Source organism: Leptonotus elevatus, chromosome 4 (genome assembly GCF_054856555.1).
Source record: "Leptonotus elevatus isolate MCC_2025b chromosome 4, RoL_Lele_1.0, whole genome shotgun sequence".
In the NCBI taxonomy this organism is placed as follows: Eukaryota; Metazoa; Chordata; class Actinopteri; order Syngnathiformes; family Syngnathidae; genus Leptonotus; species Leptonotus elevatus.
Genome location: NC_141242.1, coordinates 9,798,906 through 9,818,822, shown reverse-complemented (window position 1 = coordinate 9,818,822; position 19,917 = coordinate 9,798,906). Strand labels below are relative to the sequence as shown.

The window sequence follows — 19,917 nt, the reverse complement described above, 5'->3', positions numbered from 1 at the left end:
GTGATCTATTGCTATAAAAACATGGAACCTACCCAAAAGAAGATTAGAGTCTCTTCTTTTAGCAGGAAAAAAAGTATACTTTTATTTGTTTCTGTTTTGCAGCAATTAGCATTAGAATATAGCTAAGTTTCATCATTATTCACAAATCTGCTTAGAACTGTGCGTAAATCAGCTTGTTTTCAACATGGCCCTGGTTGATCTCTTCTACTCTGCTGGCCGTTTTTGTAATAACTACTATTGCTTCAACCGTTTTGTGCAGTTCAGAGGCTGCATCAAAGCCTTCTGTATGCTCTAGCATTAAAAAACAAATTGTTTTATAAACACATCTTTGGGATACTTAAAACATTTAAAATAGAACGTATTTATACGTTTTGGGGAGCAAATGAGTTAATTGTTCTTCTATTTTCAATTGCTTAACATCGAGAGAAGCGAAAATTGAAATCACGATTAAATCTCGATTAATTGCCCAGACTTACTAAGCAATATTGATGAGCTTAAGACTGACCTGTCAACTTGGACAGAGTGTGTGTGTGGGGGGGGGGGGGGCTTCTGCCATAATAACCCCATGACAGTGTTGGACAAAAAAAGTCAAAATGATGTATGGCTCAACTCATTTGACAGTCAGCATGAGACAAAACACAGTTTTCTAAATATAAAGTCACTATTGTGCCGGACCGTCCACGACGTGTTCACGCTAGCGACTTTGGTGGCGCCACCTGTTGCCTTGTTAATCGTAGTGAGAAGATACTCATAAATCATAACGTTCTTCAATTAATCACGCTGTCAGCTCCTAGGTGAGAGGTTGCGGCGGGAAGAGACAGAGGTCGCCGTCGTGGTGTGAACAGGTCGACGTTTACGCAGCATCTCTTATTCTTGGGAAGTGTCAATGGAGAAGCCAGCCGAACAAAAGGGGGAATCAAAGTCAGAGGGATGGGAGGAAAACGGGGGTTGGGTCGGCGTGGTAAACGCAGAAGAAAAGAAGCGGGGAGCAGAGCATAAAAGGCCGTCAAATTGACCTGTCATTACATCAAGACAGCAGTGCCACGCCGCCACATTATCACACTCACCATACAGTTTGAGATGACAGAGTTTGCACAACTTACCAGGTTCCTGACGCATCTCCATTTGCATAATTAACTAGTCATTCACATGTCACTCATTGGACTTCCATTCATTTGTCGGAGACTTCTGATTACACGGCATGCACCGTATCAGTCGTCACATGATTGGCGCCAGTGAAAACATCAATTAAAGTCTATTAATGAGGTCTTACGCGTTATGAGTTAAAGGAGCGTGTATAATCATTGTTACTAAACAATTTCACACTGGGTATTGTGTGCCTGATATGTAACTTAAAAATATATTCAATTACTATACATAGATGGAAATTCAAGAACAGAACTATATACTGCTCTGGAAAAGCATAGAGATACATTTTCCTGAAAACCAGTCAAAATTTTGTCTGCATGTAAGTATGCATCACTATAATTTGGAATATGGCGAAAAGGTTTTTATTTCACTAGGTCAATTCAAAAGTGAAACTCACAGATTCACTACACTAAAACAGCACTTATCCTGTGGAGTATTGGGGGGAGCTGGAGCCTCTCCTGAGTGACAAATATCACTGGACTGGACAGACATCAATTCACACTCACTTGAACTTTTACAGAGTGATAACTGTGCATGTGCCCGTATGTGTACGGAAGTCAGGAGAGTCAACCGTTTCTTCATCTGTGACCAAAAATATAATCAAAAGCTAAAGTAATTTCAGCGTTGCAGCAATTGCCTTAACAGAGAGAGAAAAAGTCCTTATTTATCATAGCAGGAGGCAGCTACGAGGTCTCCGAGGTCTGTCCATCATTTATCATCGATAGCGTTAGTCCTCATAAGTGTCACAGGTGAGGTGGAGAATATCCCTGCGGATATCAAGTGGCAGGGTAAACTCTACACGGGTGGTAAGCCAATCGCAGGTCTCTGATGTCCAGACTGTCATATTATTTTACTTCTTAGTCTGATGTTTGCATTATGTGCATATCAAATGCTGACAAGAACTCGTCTGGTTCAGTTTCCTGAAGACAAGCAAGAAATCCAGTGGCCTGAAAGAGTCAAAAGAGGCACTGGAATGATGGGAAAAAAGCCAGGGAGAGCCACAGGTCCATTGGATACGGGGCACAAAATCTTCACACTGGAAATGGATTCGACATTTTTGTGTAATTCCACATCTTGTCACCATGCAATAAAAAGATGACAACATCTGAAATATGAATGAATATGAGTAACTCGAGACCATGATGCCAATGAAGTCAATGTCAAACCATTGAAACTATGTGCATGATTGACTGTCTGCCATTCAGCCACGAGCTTATAAATCTTCTTCAACCCGCTCATTATAGATTCGTAGTCGTGGCATTTTAACCTTAACATATTGCAGTTTATCAGTAAAAAGACCTGAGCAAGCTAAGAAAATGTAATGTAGAATGTTAAACTGCAAAGTCTTCTCAGTCAAAAATAAAAATACAGTTGTAAACGTGAACTGAAGGAATCCTCTTTGTGACACTGCGTACTCATAAAAGGTGATTAAACGTAAATTTCCTCCAGCTATAGAAATTATTCCTGACATTACTTTATCTCAGTTTGTGCCGCTCATTTTAATAAAAGATTGCCATTTGCGAAATATGCGCCACTCTTACCTGCGCTTGCCATGCTTAAAAGCAAAGTATTTTAACCCTCAATCGAACCGGGTCACAGATGATCGCGACAGCCTGTAATTTTGCATCTTAATGTGCTATACATTAAAGCTGAACTTTACCAAGCTTGAGATGCCAATTTACTCGATTTATCTCTTTGCATTAGTGACTGACATTTAAGGCTTACAAATGTTGCCGTGGGTTTTCCCACTCATTGCCCACCTTGGAATTTGCCAGGGATTTTATTCATTGATTACAAGGTGTTTGAAAGTCTAATGCAATTATTTTTGATCCTGAATGAGTCTACTTTGTTTAAATGGTACTAAGGTACCTACCGATCAGGGCAAAGAAATGGGTCTTAGCTCAGCACATGGTTTAAGTTGCGACAGACTAAACAATGATTATATTTTATGCTGCGTATTGTTCCTTTTATTCCTTTAAGACATGCAGGTTATTTATGCATCATTGGCAATAGGGCTTCTTTAGCACTTTGATTAAATGCTTTAATCAATCACAATCCTGGGCTGTTTATTAATCACTTTATCAAACAGTTGATGCATTGCTGCTTTTAATGGACTCCATTTATTTTGATTTCTCCTCTCTTCATCTTATGGAAGGCCTCTCCCAATCTGGGACAGATAAAAAAAAAAGCGGGGGTGGAATGCACGAACGGCCTTGTGAGCTCGTTCAGTGTGGTGTCCTTAACTTCACGGCAATCACTCTTGAGCAATTTATTCATGACAACACGTGCCCTGAGCGATGGCTGTAGGTAAGCCACGTAGCTTAACGCAGATGAACAGGCAACCGTTCATTTGTCTGCTCACCTGACACCAGGGTGATGTATGATCCCAATAAGATGCATACACTTAAGTTATTTCCCCCCTTCTTAGTCCGTACAGGATTCGTATAATGTTACAGGACAATGACCAGAGATTTGACTTTCCTGTAAGAATTGGAATTAAATCACAATCACTATTTTTATTCGAATTTTCAAGAATTGCAAAAATAAACCTGAATGGAACACCATGAAAAAAAAAAAAAAAGCCTAAAATTCAAAAACATATTTTTACGCTTGGAAGGGGTGGATTTTCATAATAAACCTTAGCATACCGAAGAACACATGGACATTAATGACTTGGGTCGCTTTTATTTTGAAGTAAAGCGTGGAGGCTGTCTTGACTCGTCTTTTGACTCATGGTTGGAGCCAATTGATATCGCCGTCACAAACTCTAGACACCAGTATCAACACAATGCCATCCCAAAATCATGTTCAATTGGTAATTAAGGACAATAAAAAAAAAAATAATAATAAAAAATTATTATGCTGATAGTCAGCCAAGTGTCTTGTGGAAGAGAGACACTCTCATATAGCGTCATCTCATGTCGCATTCTTCAATCCTCTCAATATACGCAAAAAGAAATTGCTGATATCTTGTACTATGCGCTAACATCTCAAACTTGTCTATTTTTCATCTGGTTATTCTCCACAAAATAGTTTGACCAATTCCAAATTGTACAACTAGAACGTTCCAAAGTTTTTCGATCCAGGTCAACAAATTCCATAATGAATGAAACTTTCGAAAAAAAAGACACTTGTGAGCCTCCATTTCAAGTTGGATACACTAACAGGACCAAGGTAGTCATTGAACCTGCCATGATCTGGTCAGAAATAAGCATAATTAGCAAACAAACCACCTCCTTTTAAGCTTCATCCCTGCCAACCCCGCCATCACTCAACCGCCAAAGTCTGCCGGTCTGGACTCATGTGCAGACTTTCTGTCTCATCCATTTCTATCCCCCCTGTCTGCCCTCCTGCTTCTCCTCCTCTCTCTATTGTGCGCTAAAAAGCTATTGTCTGCATCATCTGAAACCCCGCTCAGCGTTATGAAGCGATGGTGAAAAACATTAGAGTGTACAGGTTTGGAACATTGAATAGAAAATTGTACTTAAGTGGTCTTCTCTTGCCCGTCACCTCTGGCCTCTACCCTCCTCCACATGAGAAGGGCTGCAGGGGTGGGCTGGCAGGGGACACCAACGGGGCAACGGCGAACTTGAAAGCCGCCAGCGTTTGCAGCACTCTTGAAAAAAAAAAAAAAACCAAGCATTTCACACCTGAAGCCTTTCATGCGGGGGCCTCGAGGCATCCCCTTCAAGGCTTTTAATTGGCTATTGCTTCAGGGCTCGTTCAGAGCGCCCATTATGGCGAGGCGATGAGCGGCCAAGTATGCGGAGTGAAAAGGGTGCTTCTCCCAGATGGGCCCGGTGGCATTAGAAAGTGCCCGATCACTTCTTGCTGTTGACTGGCAGAGCGTATTTCACAAGTGCACAAACGCAGTGTTGCGGAACTCAATCATAAGACTTTTCAATACGTAAAACGATGGGCGTTGTCGCGGCATATTAATGGCATCAAGTAAGGCACACATGGCAGAACAAGCTTTTCTTTGATACCTTCAAGTCTACCATTCCTGTTTATAAATGACGGCATGTGAAGAAGCAAGAGAAGGATTTAGTTATTAACACATTCAAACAAACCCTGCAGCGTGCCTGCACACTTCAGGCATTTTGATCACTTACAGCCTTTGAAATGAAGACATTTGTGGCTTCTCCCTACATATATTTCATGCTTTAATCTTGGCAGAGGCAGGCAAGCCCCGAGGATACGATGTTCCACTTTTTGCTTGGCAGATCTACCTTAAAAGATCGAGTAGTTTTTCCTCGCCCGTGCCATCTGCTATCTGAAGTTTCAACCGGCCACAGCCCCGAGGCAGAGAAGCATCTACTGGCAATCCTTTTCGAGGGCACCCAGTCCCTGCGGATGGACAGCCACGGGGGAACTAGATAAACTAGGCGTTTAGTCTCTGGGCGGCTGATGAGGAAGGGATTCGCTTTGAGCTAGGTTGCGCTGCCAAACTGTGATTACAAAAATTGGGAGGCGACAAAGATAGAGCTCAGATTTGATAAATTTCCCTACTATTTACTTACAAGGAAGAAAAAAAAATAATACGAAAATGAAAAATAATTTTTGGGGTGGGGGGGGGGGGGGGGCAAATGCGCAACAATTATAAAACACAACCCAACAAACAACAAATCCTTAATTACCTCTTTCACATCTGTCCAGCTGCCTGTTACACTTTTGGCAAAAAAACACTTTAAAAAGATTAGACCATAAATGACCTGCTATATTTGCATTAACACCTCAGCTGGCGGGCACAGACAGCACCAACACACAAATACAAGGCAAAATCATTGAAGAAAAGTACAATGGGCCTCCCGAGCTCACTTCACCATCTTTGTTCAAATAGCGAGTGTCAACATTAAAGAATCTTTGACGTCTTAATAATCTCAAAATAATAATAAAAAAAATTGTCCAGCAGTATATTATTCAAACAACAACTTTGGATTTAGCCCAGAAAGAACTACACGGTGGTGTAAATAATCACTTTTTTTAAATACTAAACATTATAAATCAGTGAGTGACATTACTTGCTCTATAATCTATGGACCACTAAAGTACCACATTGAGACTATATATACTGGTCTGTATTTTGTTGATTGCTGCATTCCAATGATCTTAGACTCCCACTGGCAGCAAACAGAATTTAAGTCTTACAAATTTGTAACCATATTTTGAAGATGCTTTTAAATGCAGGTTAAATAAAACTGTACTCTTCCCATACCTATGATTAAGGTCTTGCAAAGGATTTTCAAAAGCATGTTTTCAAAGATCTTGTTCTTGCACGTTCTGTGGTTTTAGTAATTTTAGTAAAATATTTTGTATTTATTTCCTTGGCTTTCAAATCTCTTTAACTCTTTTAAATGTTACAGTTTGTGCAGCATATTGTTTTATGTTGGCTATGAAATGTGATATAAATCTAATTTACATTTATTTTGCAACACCTTGGTATTTCCTAGGTAATGGTTAATGCCAAATGTTAGTTTCTTATTAAGTCCATAATATAATTGATAATTGATTGATTTGAAATCGTCTTCTTTTTTTTTCCTTTTCAAATAGTGTTATTCACGGGATTTTACAGTAGTTACATGATAAGCTCTCACTTAGCCCAAACTTTTGTATTTCTTCTTCCACTATGACTCTTTCTTGTCTGCATGCAGTGCTGCCTCTCACAGGTCAGTCTTAGAACCACACCAGACATCTATTGGTATCTTATATATAAAAAAAACGGTATGTCTGTGTACCTAGCTTAAGTTGCCAACACTGCCCAACGGAAGTAAATAAAATTTCCCACAGTAATACGTAGCGCTGCATTTTCAAGTCAGCCAGGAGATAAATCTTCTACGCCGCTGTCATTGTTCTTTATTGCATTACGATTCATTACATGTGAATGTGCTTAGCATGCTTCTGAAAAGCATCACGACGGCCATAACGTACTCATAGCTCATAATGGGTTTATACAGGGGAGCATGTCAGTGGCTCAGATGAGTCGCATTTGTCAAGGATAAACTGACAGTGCATGATGAAGCAAGAGATTGCTTGGGAATAACTTCACTGACTCTTTTAAAGCACGCTCTCTCTGTCTCTCTCTCTGTCTTGTGGGGGTTAAAAGAGAAGGAAGTGATTTTTAGAAAGGCACCAAGGCGGATCTAATCATCGGCCAGCGGGTTTTGCAGGTAGCATCCGTCAGTGCCACGCTGCAACGCGATACGAGACGCGGGATAGATCACTGTCGGCGGTGCCACTGTTCCCCGAGACCTCATCCTTCACAGGGGCCAAACTGGTTGCGGTTAGGGAACTGAACTTGGGATGGGGGGCCATGGGTTCAATATCTCCGCCAGACACCGAGCCGAGATACTTAACCCGAGCTGCCGCGATGAACATTTGGGCTAATAAATAGATGGCATATAAAATGTCAGCGCCGCTGCCTGTAGAGAGCCGCGCGGCAATAATAGACCTGAGTATTCCCGGACTCTGCATATCACAATAAAGCAGACAGACAACGCCGGGAGACGGCAGGGGCATGTTTTCGACGTGCCTGACATATAGTATACTCCAATTGCTATTGGAATTAGTGCAGACTGGAAGATGCTTTTAAAAGGCAATAAAGAAATCTCATTAGATTTGATGGCTTGTTTATTTGACTACTTTTTAATTCATATTTTTTCCAGTAGCTGCCTTTACTCTAAAAATAATTGCAATTTATTTTTATTTTCATGTGGCCCAGTGGTGAAACCCTAGAGTAAGCTATAGTCTATTTCTTGTATCTTGACTTAAGTTTCGCTCCAATGTTCACAGAGTAAGAGGGAGAAAAAAATAAATCAATAAAGCAACACGACAGCAAGTCTCAAGAGGGTTTCACTTTGGATTAAGAAAAGAGCGGCAGGGGGGAGAATGCAATACCGGGACGCCATTGACATTATTATCAAAATCCTTATTGATTGCTGATGTGTAAAAATAAAAAAAGGCAATCTTACAGGTAGTAATTGAATGAGAATCCAGCACCGCGACTGGGAATGATAGGCAATGACGTGACATTAAGCAACGTGAGGCGAGGGGGCAGTGGTTTAAGTGATCTGGCAGCCCTCCTGTCAGGATCGATCAGTCTCGCTGAAATTTAGAGCAACACTCCAAATTGGTCTTAATAGCGTGTTTCATCCTCCCCGCGCCAACAGGGAGCCAGTGCCCTTCATCGCGCCGGGTTCCTTAGCCTCTCTTTCAATTGGGGCGCAGCACTGATCTCGCTGGCCGGGCAAAGGGGGCAGCCCGCAGCATCAAGTGGCTTAAATCCCCACTTCTGATAGTCGTGAAGGTTCCTCTCCTTGTGCTAAAGTGCTAAAATAGCTTGGAAAACAAGCTGCGCCAAAGCCCTCACAATTTTCTGATCAAGATCCACAGAAGGGGCAGGAGCCCGAGCGAACACTGCTGTCGCAAACTAACTGGGTGCTAAGGCAAAGAAAAGAGAGTCACCGAAGGTCCCTCTGGCACTCTATTGGAAAGTCATCTGCTTACATCATTAGGCTAAGCATGCTGAAACAAATGACCAGATGTTCCCTTTTCTACTCATCTTACTGTTAACATTTTTTAAATATGTATCACCATTCACCTTGGTACAATAATGCTGTTTGCAAAATAATAACAAGTACCTCCTGCTATTTTTTTTCGCTAACTTGCTGTGTTCGTGGTGTTCCATTTGAAGAGGATCAAGTCACACCGTTACTTATACTCTCCACAGAGAAGAAGAAAGGCAATTGAGGTCTCGTCCTCCGCGACCCACCACCCGCACTCGGTAGGGGATTTTTTTTCCCTTCTTTTTTCTTTCTTCGGGAGGGTCTACATTTGCTTAGTACATTTACAGATAGGAAAATGGTGCTCCTTAAAGAAGTCTGGAGCCTGCTGAGCATGCAAACACACATTTCATTCTGATTGGGGATTTTCTTTTCAAGTATGTTCATGGAATATTAGCACCAAAATCAATAATCCTTCAATGTACTTGTCTTTTCCTGCACATTCTTTTTTAAAGATTAATTTGGGTTAATTGTAAATAATGACCATTATGTTATTTAACCAAAACAAAACAGTGATCTTTAAATAAAATGAAGCAGCTATGTTTTATTTATATAAGTGGTGGCCAAAATTTGCTCCGCTTTGTGCTTAAATCCATCCTCCAATTGTTCAATTACAATGTTTTTATTAATTCTATTTCATACTTACATTTATTTATCTCATTAAATAAATTAAATGATTTACTGCAAAGAAAAGTGTGTGTTTTCTTTCTCTCTCGCTCTGTGTGTGTGTGTGTGTGTGTGTGTGTGTGTGTGTGTGTGTGTGTGTGTGTGTGTGTGTGTGTGTGTGTGTGTGTGTGTGTGTATATATATATATATATATATATATATATATAAAGGTTACTATCAGTTATAAAATAATTAAAAAGGAGAATTATTATAATATTCAAATATAATGATAATAATGTAAACGTTCCATATTTTACAGACACATTTAATTTTACCTGCTATTTTTTTCTACAAATGAAGTATCCGTTTTAAAAATTCCATGCGGCCCTTGAGCACAAAAGTTTGCTAACCCCTGCTCAATATGGACGTGGTTTGAAAGATGGCGAAACCCCTCTTTTTCTTGACATCTACAAGAAAAAAAGACTGATTTTTTTTTTCCCAAATTGCTCACGCATTCGCCTCTTATCAACAGCCCGGCAGCGATTGTGATTCATAGCAGTCATTTAGTTGATAATGTATTCATTCACTACAAAGTGGTAAACACACACATATCTAGGGTATCGGCGCCGTTGCAAGGATGGCTGTGCTAAACAGGAGGCAGAAAACTGAAGATGGTGTTGATTGATAAATTGACAGGTTAATTTTGGGACGGATAATGAGAGTAGGACCCTAAGAGATGCAGGAGAGGAATGCTCTGGCCTCTTTGCTCTACTTTGGATGCAGTGCCATCTGTCTATTACTGAAAGAACCGCATGCAGACTCATATAGGCTCAACAAGGTTCTTCTTGCCTTTGTTCTATTGTATTCTAAAAAAAAATCATAAAATAGTCAATTATTTCCAACAATATCGTACATTTTTCTTTAAAGGATAATGTACATGTACGTGTCTTCAATCTCTCATGTGTAATTAAGAAAGGAAAATCTTGCTTAATTAGAGGGCAAATGGTGAGAACGCAAGAGGAGGTTTAACTAGAGGTGAGTAAAAGGTTTCTTATACACATTCCCACTGCTTGTCACTGCAATGTGCCAAGTCGGCTAGCACTTTTAATTAAGTCTGACTACTGTTACTGTACATCTCCTTCTCCATGAATCAGCACACATGTCCCTAATGATAATCAAAGGCCAATGTTTTACTTGCACACCTAACGCCCATTATCCTGTCCAAAAGCATCTTTTTAGCCAGCAAGATGTGTGAAACGTGAACATCGGAAATCATCACAATTAAAAGTGACAAGACAGGCATAATTGCACACTGGGATTTTACAGAATGCCTACAAAATTTGCTTTTAAATAAAATCTAATAAAAATGGAAGCTGAATGATGTCTTGACACAGTGATCGAAGGCAATTAAATTTACATATTGTCGTACTACGGGACTTAAAATGACCCAATTTATTTTTTATTCTTTGTAGCGAGGCTTCAAGAGAGCTTTTTTCCCTCTCCTTTTGGTATGTGGCTCGATAGAATTTTCTGGCAAGTCTGTCTCTTTGCAGTCTCCATTGCGAAGCATATAGTAACAAAAAGAAAGTATAATCTAAATGAATCAGAAAACAGAATTTTTAAAAATCTGCACTGTGTGATTTTATTGAGTAATTATGAAATGTATGTAGAGTATTTGTAATGTCAAAAATGACTTTGAAATTGCAGTGAAATGGCAAATAGAAACGTATATTTGGTCTTTGTGTTAGCAAAGCAGAAACCTTTGTTTGCTCTAATATAAGATGATAATGATGATGACCGTGGCAGATGACAACTCTGTCGCCATGGATGCGACCCAAGGCAAAAAAGAAAAGAAAAAAGTTTGATTAAAAAAATAAATAATAATTTTTATTTATATCATGTCCAAACCGCATAAGTCACAATTTGGTAAAATGTCATGTTTTCAAAAATCTTTATTATTGGTGAGTGTGAGTGTTTTACAAATTATTGATCAATCTAAAGTGTTGAAAATGGCTTGCTCTCTTTGTTGATGCATTTTAATGGCTCAACAAACATGCCGTTTTTGGGGTCTGAGGTACAAAATTTTGCCAGCGATATATACATATATATGCACGTATATACATATCTAAATATATTTCTATTATAAACTAAATATGTGCTTGATATACTTATTTTTTTATGTCCAGGGAAGCGAATCATGAATACTTGATGATGTGTGTTGAAATCATTGACGTGCATTAAGCAGCCAAATTTAGTATGAATAGACTAAAACTTTTGGCAACAATGCTGTGTTCCACCGCCGTTTTCATCTGGTTGCATTTTGTCACGTATTGTTGTGAAAAAAAGAGCGCAATTGTGATGAGAAAAAGCTTGGCTTAGTGTGTTATTGTAGCGGTGTAAACGCCTGCTGATTATAAATAAGTGCACGGTTGCACCTAAGGAGTTGCTGCACTCCTCCCCATTTGTTTCAGCATCGTCCTGAACTCTGACAGACACCAGCGGGACCAAAAAGAAGAGGTGCAGAGGACAACTCTTGGTGGGGTGGGAGGGGTGATCCACCCTCCTGTTTCTAAAGCATCCAGCAGCTTGATCCCGTGTCACACGGAGGGCAAGGCTCGGCTCTGCCTCGATTTGCCTTTGAAATCCAAACGTTTAATTGTGGTCAGTGAAAAGGAGGTTCAATCAAATGAATGGTTGAGGCGTATGAGCGGAGGGCGGTCCCTACTGAGGAGCGTCAGGCTGTAAAATGAGTACATAAAAAAAAAAATTAAATCAAGAGGGAATAATGAAATTAGGGATGGCATGGCGGGAGAACTTGAAGCGTTGACCCCGATCGTCCACGGTGAAAAGCAAGAGATTAGAAAACGTTTCATGCTAATTTCCATGGAGATTTCTGTAATTTCGCAAAAATTACTTCTTCCCGCTTTGATTTGTCCACATTGGCCGCCACTCCCACACCCCCATCTCCTGCTAGCATTGTCGGGGTGGTCCGCTCTATCACGCCTCTGCTCTCGTGGGCCCTTGATGGCCCCTCGCGGCGGCCTGCCATCGTGAGATTACTGAAGCGATGCTGACGTCTCTATCAGCCCCAGCGCCACCGCCATGCCCTCTCCCACCCCCACATCCCCCCTACTCGACTTCTTTTCTGCCCACCCACAAGCAAACTCTCCCAGATCCGTCAGATGATGGCTTCATTGGTTTGCGCGGCACCCTGCAAACTCGTACCATCCTATCCTCCGAGAAGACCCCCCCCACACACGCTCACCCAACCCCCTCACATTGTAGACTGTTTCACCTTTCGCTATCCCTCAGCCTCCTCTCCCTCAGCTTCATCCTGGTTTGTGCTTCTGCCTGCCACATCAAAGGAGAACCTGGGGTCACGGAGCCACAGGCATGGAATATAAATGCAGCCAACTGTGTGGCAGTATGGGAAATCAATCCTCTAAAGATAGCCCCATACTCTTCATGAACCCATCAGCATTCTCTGATACATATAGAAACACGTATGGCCCCTTTGTGCATTGTGCAGTGACGTTCTTTTTACCTTTGTGTTCAACATTCCTTGTCAACTTTAGCATGACAGTATATCATCTGAAGAACAATTGAATCAACATTGGGATACTGTGGATTAGCTTTACAAAAACAACAAACATTTTGGCCAAGTTCTCAGTATGATTAAGTGTAGTTCATAAAGTTCTTAATGAAGACTGATTCATATATGATAGTAATACGTTGGTACTGACATGACTGGATATAGCATAATTAGATGGATACTAATTTCAGTTTCAACAAATATAGGTGAATATTTGTTGATTGATTACATTGGTTTTCAAAGCCAGAAAGAAGAGCACTGATTGGGAGACATTTTGTTTTATTTTTGTATACATTTTCTGAACACACATTCAAAAAAAAAAAAAATATGTATCACACATATTTAGAAAATAAGTGCAATGAAGAGATAATTTTTAGTTTTTTCATTTACACAATTAAGTTTTTAATTATATCTCCTTTTTGCAAAGCCAGAAAAGTAGTACTTTTTGTATTGTACTTCTGTAATTCTCCTTGTGTATTACATTTAAAAAAAATAAGTATTCTAATATTTGCGTGCCATTTTTTTTTTTTACATTTTTGTTCAAGTCCTGATAATTTGTTAAATGAAGGGGAAACTTAAATTACGTTTTGTGGTATTTATTTTTGTGCACTTTAAGAAAATAATTCGGACATGAAAAATATAAGGTGAAAATGTTTTATGATCGTTCTATTTTTTCTTTTTGACAAAAAAAATTATTATATTTATTTACAGCTTGATAATGAATCTTCCGTTATTAAAAAGTATTACTGTTATTGGTTTATTTACTTGGTATGACAAATTATAAATATAAATATGACGGTTTAAATGCCAGTGTCAATTGAGTGCATTGTTAAATTTATGTAGCACTTTTATTGGATTCCAACAAATTTACCAGGACTAAACATGCGAGTCCATGCAAGAAAATGAGAAAACCACAGCAGCACAAGTATGTAAATAACATCTGTTGGAGGTCTGTTTCTTGCCTGCATAAACTGGGGATGCTTCTTGAAATGAGTCATGTAAATTTAACTTGACGTTTGACACCTGTGATACAGTTGAACTGACAAGTGAATGGCGGTAGGGGGGTGAAATAAAGACGTGGCCGACAGACCTCGAATTGTATCATCCTTCAGGAATGAACGGGTGTGTGTGTGTGGGGGGGGGGGTGTAAGCTCCACGGTCGGTGAGCTCGTACGTCGCCTTGCTGCGGTTTAAGCGCAGTAGATAAACACTCTGTCGGAGGATGTCATCGTCTACATTAGTGATGGAGATGCCATGCTGGCCACGCCGTTTGACTGACACCATGTTTTGTGCAGCTTGACAGGGGCTTGTAAATGCTAACTCCCTGTGGCAGGGTCTCATGGCCTACTGAAGCCAAAGCATGGCAACACCTAGTGGTGCCGAGGCACTACACTGACATTCTGAGGAGATAATGTATATTGTCTTTACCTGGGGGGCACATGGACTAACACAGGTGGCACTGGCAAATGTACTCACACTCTGAAAAACTACAGACTCTGTAATGTTTTTTCTGTAAGAAAAAAAAGCAAAAATGCATTTGTCAAAAATATATAGAATTTGAATGGTAACTTGGTACGATAATAAAAAAAGGTTATTTGCATACATTTGTTTCCCTTCATTCATTATCTTACATATAATGTAAGTTACATCTAGCATATTGTTATGTAAAAGCTAGCTAGCTTGCTTCAATCAACAAGCTACCACAGATTCTTTAACATTGTAATTTGAGTTGCAAAAAAATAAAAAGTCAACCAGCTAATGATGACAATTGGAAAAAAATAATACAACTTGTAAAACATCACTGAAAAAAACGAGCCTACTTTGATCAAATAAGGAGCATAAAGTACATGTGTGTATTTTAAAATAAATATTCAAGTTTCGAGATCTGAAAGGTCTAATTAAATCCAGTAACAGAGTATTTGTACATCAATATTTCTAACCACTCTGAGCTATATTAACCTATAGTCAGTAAGACGAACGTACACATTTAACACAAACAACAGTCTTAGATGTGTAAAAACAGCACAAAGAGGAAGGAAGGGGCTTTAAGAAACACTCTGTGCAAACCACAAGCAGACAGGCATCATCTTGAAGTGTCTCTACCACAAAAGGCTTCACTTACCACAATATGGAAGATGTGTGTGTTCAGCACAAGCCTAATGCACTTACAGTCCGCCACAGCACATATACACTGCAGCCGCACAATGGGCGCGATATGGGTTTTTCCATGCTTTCAGAAAGTGGATACAAGAGTTTCCCGCTCGGTTAGAGTATTCCCGTCAAAACTGGGTTTGTTTGCTTCTTGCTACAGAGTGTTCGGACCACAAGACAGTAAAACTTTGAGCAGAAAAATAAGATCGAAATGACTAAAAAATAAGAACGCTATCTTTTAAGAACAAAAGCTACATTTTCACAGGGACAAAATTGTTGTTTCAGAAAGTAAATGTCAAAATATTTCACCTACTTAAGCTAATGTGTTTCTCTAAGGATGTGTCATACACACCCAAACAGATTGAAGTTAGTCCTTTTTTGAAATGTGCATATCGCTGGTGTCAAGCCAAAACCTTGTACCTCTGAAATTGTCACTTTTCAGGAGACCCCAAAAATGTCATATTTGTTCAACCGTTAACATTACATCATCAAAGAGAGCAAGCCATTTTCAACACTTTAGATTGGTCAATAATTCGTAAAAATGACACCCACACATGTGGACTGACCAAAAGTATAGATTTTTTTTTTTAATATATGAAATTTGTGGAATTGTGACTTATGAGGTTTCAGCCTGACGCCGGAATCCTTAACATGTACGATTATGGAGAGAAAATATGAGAAATGTTACAAGAATAAAGACAGAAAATTTGTCACTTTATGACAAACTGACAAAATTACGAGAAAAAAAGTGTTTTGTTGTAAATCTGTAAATCTCAAATGTGTTTGTCTTGTCTTAGCTGATATAAAGTAACTTGAATATTCTTCTGGCTAACTTCTTAGATAAAATTATGCACAACAACATCTTGTTAGTCTACAAATAGGAAAAATCTTGAACTCCATGCGATTATTTCATCTTTTTGTTCCAAAAACATTTTGCATTTGCAAACAATGGCATGGAGAATTCAAGTGCCTGCAGCCCCAAAAAGAACCCTGGCCATGGATGTGCTGGAGAGTTGCTGTGTAGGCTGGAGGGCTGGACAGTGTACACTTCTTCCACCCCCTAATGCCCTGCCCATTGATCTTTCCCGTAACTACAGCTCCCCACAGTAACCTGTACAATCTGTGCAGGGGAGTGCTCCCAGGCAACCCCCACTTCAAAGGTGCATATTTACTCTTAGAAAATTTAGAGAAAGTGCAGCTGTGGATGCATCCTCCAACCTCAATCAATGATAGGGCTGCTACTCCTGACCCTCCCCCCTGCTGGCTAATAAAGTGCTTCTTAGGCTTGGTGGTTTCTTGGCGAGCCTTATGGGCTTGGTTCAAGCTAGCACTTAGGTTGGTTTCCATTGTCTGCCTCCATCAAATTGATTCTGCTTCTTCTTTTTTTTCTATCTTCTTGTTGCTCAGCAAAGTTGCATGCATGACGTCAGAATTTGTACTATTTAAATTTCCTTTATCCCAAGACTCCGTGCTGGTCCCAAGCAGAACAGGAGTCAGGTAGGGTAAACATATGTCAAATATTATATGCAAATGAGCTTGCAACAAATAGAGGGAAAAATTAGTCAACGAAATAAGCACCATTACCAAAAACATTAACTCGACTTGAGAAAAGCTGGGAAAGAATAAAAAAAATTCCTGGAATTTAGAATTGTGGCTTTCTTAAATATTCTTCAGAAAGTGAAACGTCTGGCGCATGTAGGTTGCTTTTAATTCACTCTTTTTGTCTGTTCATCCCAAAAAAGTTCAATTGGGTTAAAATGTGGAGATGAAATGTACTTTATTTTCTTAGTTTGGGTAACCCAACCTGTTTTTTTAACCACTTACTCTACTTTGGCCCTTAAGGTATTAATTGAACTTTAATTAGATTATGTTCAATAAAAAATGTAAAAAAAAAATATTAAGATTGCGGTGTTTTAAAACCAGTACTTTAGTTTATATATTGTTTAAATACGGCATGTCTCCGGGCGTCATTCAACAGTGCCTCTGTTGACTACAGCAAGGTAGTGCACTCCATTCTGCCTGAACTGCTTCCGGGCCCAATTCATTCCATATTAACAACACAATTCGACTAAGACTATTATTCCTATGTCTACACGCAAGTGTACTCTTTTTAATTAGTGTAATTTAGTAGTTGGAGCGAACAAACAAGGGTATTAGCCAAAAATATCCTCACAATTCTAACTGTATGATAAAATTAATAAGGCACTTTAGACAAACAACACTGTAATTAACTAAAAACTTACTGGAATATAAAAGTGAAAACATTTATTTGGGAGTTGTTTGCATGTACATATTATATAATTATTTTTAAAAACAAAACGATATTCTTAATGTTTCCAGCAAACAAAAATTGCTCTGAAAATATTCATTAAAAAGCTGTTTCAGAAAGAAAGAAAGAAAGAAAGAAAGAAAGAAAGAAAAGATTTAATAATTTTATTACAAATGAAATGCATACGTTTTACACTTGGAAGGAGATAATTGATCATTCTTATTCTTTAAAAAGATATGACAGTAGCTAAAATGAAGGGAAAAAATACTGGTAATTAAGTGGTGCGATATTCTAATTAGCGAACATTCAAGCTCTTTTCTCTGCTTTGGGTCCTTTCCCTGCAGCAATTACAAAAATAAATGTCAGCTATGATTTTCTCTCCCTTTTATTTCTTCCTTTGTTTCACTTAAATGTCTGCAAAGCGTCCCAGTGGGATATAAAAAAAAGAAAAAGAAAAGAAAGGAAACTGTCCTTGTTTTCACTGTACTTGGCAGAGAAATCAGCTTTGAAGGATTGGAGTAAATAATGTTAAAGAAGACTAAAACTAAGTACTGCCATGGAAAAAAAAATTGACAACCAAGTGTTCTCAATTTTCTTGTTGATTTTATTACCTGCATGGTAGCACTAAAAGTGTATCATATGACTGACAGACATTAGAGAAAACATGAAATGCGTTTAAAGCACTGTTTTTGTCACAATAGCATGATGTAAGACCTTCAGTGATTTTATCAAGAATAGCAAGAAAAATGGTGACATATCAGCTATTTTTGTTTTCATTATTAATTGTATCCAAACAAATGCACCTTTTGTAGCAGGCATTCAAAATGAGCAAAAACAGTGGTCTGATCATTTGTTCTGTAACTACCAATAATTTACCAATTGTTTGTTTCACAGCTAAATAGCCCTAAATAATGGCAAACGTGTTACTGGTAGTACAAGAACATTAGAGAAGATGAGAATTAACAAGAGCGTTTCACAAAGATCCACTAACGTGGTGGCGCACCATTAAAAGCTTTAAGCAGATAAAACTGTTCAATGTGTCCGTAAGCAAAGTTCCGGAAGAGCTCGTGACAACCACCAGCCCCACAAGAGGGAGAACAAATGGTGGAAATGGTGGCTGCCGGTGTCAAGGGTGCAGAGAAGGTCGTTCAGTAACCAGAAGGTTGGCTGTTCGATCCCCGCTCTCTCCAAGTCATGTGTTGTTGTGTCCTTGGGCAAGGCACTTCATACACATTGCCTGCAGTGCTAATCACACTGGTGTATGGAAGGTGCGGATGTTTGGTGGTGGTCGGAGGGGCCGTAGGCGCACACTGGCAGCCACGCTTCTGTCAGCCTGCCCCAGGGCAGCTGTGGCTAGTTAAGTAGTGTACCGCCACCACAGTATGAATGTGTGAGCGCATGAATAATTTATCCATTCCATTGTAAAGCGTCTTTGAGTGTCTAGAAAAGCGCTATACAAATTGGATGCATTATTATTATTAAATGGTATAAATTACCAAAGAAACCCACTTGACAATCATGAGCTACAAATCCGAACGATCAAAATCCTGCATGTTGTAGACTTTTTCATTCTCAGGCACATCGTAGCACAAGTCTCGCTCGGCGCTTCGCTAACATGTTGACAGCACTTTGTTAGTAGGTATCAGCTTGCTGTGAGCAGACACCGGGAGGGGAGCGAGGGATGTGGTAATCATCTCTATCTTTGGCTCCTTTGGCAGCGTTTCTCCCCCAACCCTTCGCGGCCGGCATGCTGGCAGACACTCGCCATTGAATGGCTGTCAGGCAGAAAGGGGTGCAGTGATGTGGGGATGTGGGCTCGGGGCTAAGCCGGTTCACAGTCATTTCTTTCCAAAAGGCGCTGAAGCTAAAAACCCTAAGTGGCATTCCCCATTTTACCTGCACTGGCAGTTTTGACAATGCTAACAAGGAGAGCAATGGGAAAGAGTCGAACTCGATTATGCCTCCCTGGTGGGTTTAGACCGGCTACTGCTGTGCTTGTAGTTTCAAGCTTTGTAACAGTAAAATGTTACGGCTTCTGCAAAGAGTTAGAACGGTCTCTTTAAATGCCACAAGCAGTCTACCGATGAGTTTCAGAGGGTGACTTAAAAGCAATAAATAAAAATTGCCGGTGGGGGGATGTGACCTTTAATGGTGTTTACAGGGGAAGTCAGCCCAAAAATTGTCATTATGATAATATGTTCTATGTAGTTCTAACAGTGTAAACTGTATTCTGATTAATATTGCATTTGTGAATTATGAATTAAGCAGCAAAACCCACCTGTTTTTAATCAATTTCAGGGGGTGACCATTTTGCCACTTGCTGTCGTTTGAAAATGACTACAGTTGCTCAGAGGGAACGTACAATCATGGCTCAGCTTGCAAACGTCACATGACCAAAGTCAGAAAACAGGCGTGATTGGTCATTACCTGATTCCTGAGCAACTTTGATGTCATTTCCAGTCGACAGCAAGTGGCAAATGGCCGCCCGAAATGAATGATATGTTGGTATTGTAGAGTTCAGTGGTGCCAATCAGGTTGAGATGACGGTTAATATAAAATATGCTTTGCAGTATAGAAACCAAAAATATAAT

The 19,917-nt window shown here is 39.6% G+C and overlaps 1 protein-coding gene across 10 annotated transcripts in view; it reads right to left on the bottom strand.

Annotated features, from left to right (window-relative positions):
* Nucleotides 1-19,917, bottom strand: part of LOC147175440 (uncharacterized) — a 169,245-nt gene that overhangs the window by 84,755 nt on the left and 64,573 nt on the right. For 6 of the 10 annotated variants that reach the window (XM_086073906.1, XM_086073907.1, XM_086073901.1 and 3 more), the window contains one exon: nucleotides 4,634-4,765. The exons of the other annotated variants lie outside the window; for them this stretch is intronic. In XM_086073906.1, coding sequence (XP_085930032.1) covers nucleotides 4,656-4,765 — 110 coding nt within the window. In that variant the 3' untranslated portion in view covers nucleotides 4,634-4,655. The remainder of the gene's footprint in view (nucleotides 1-4,633; nucleotides 4,766-19,917) is intronic. 10 annotated transcript variants of the gene reach the window in all.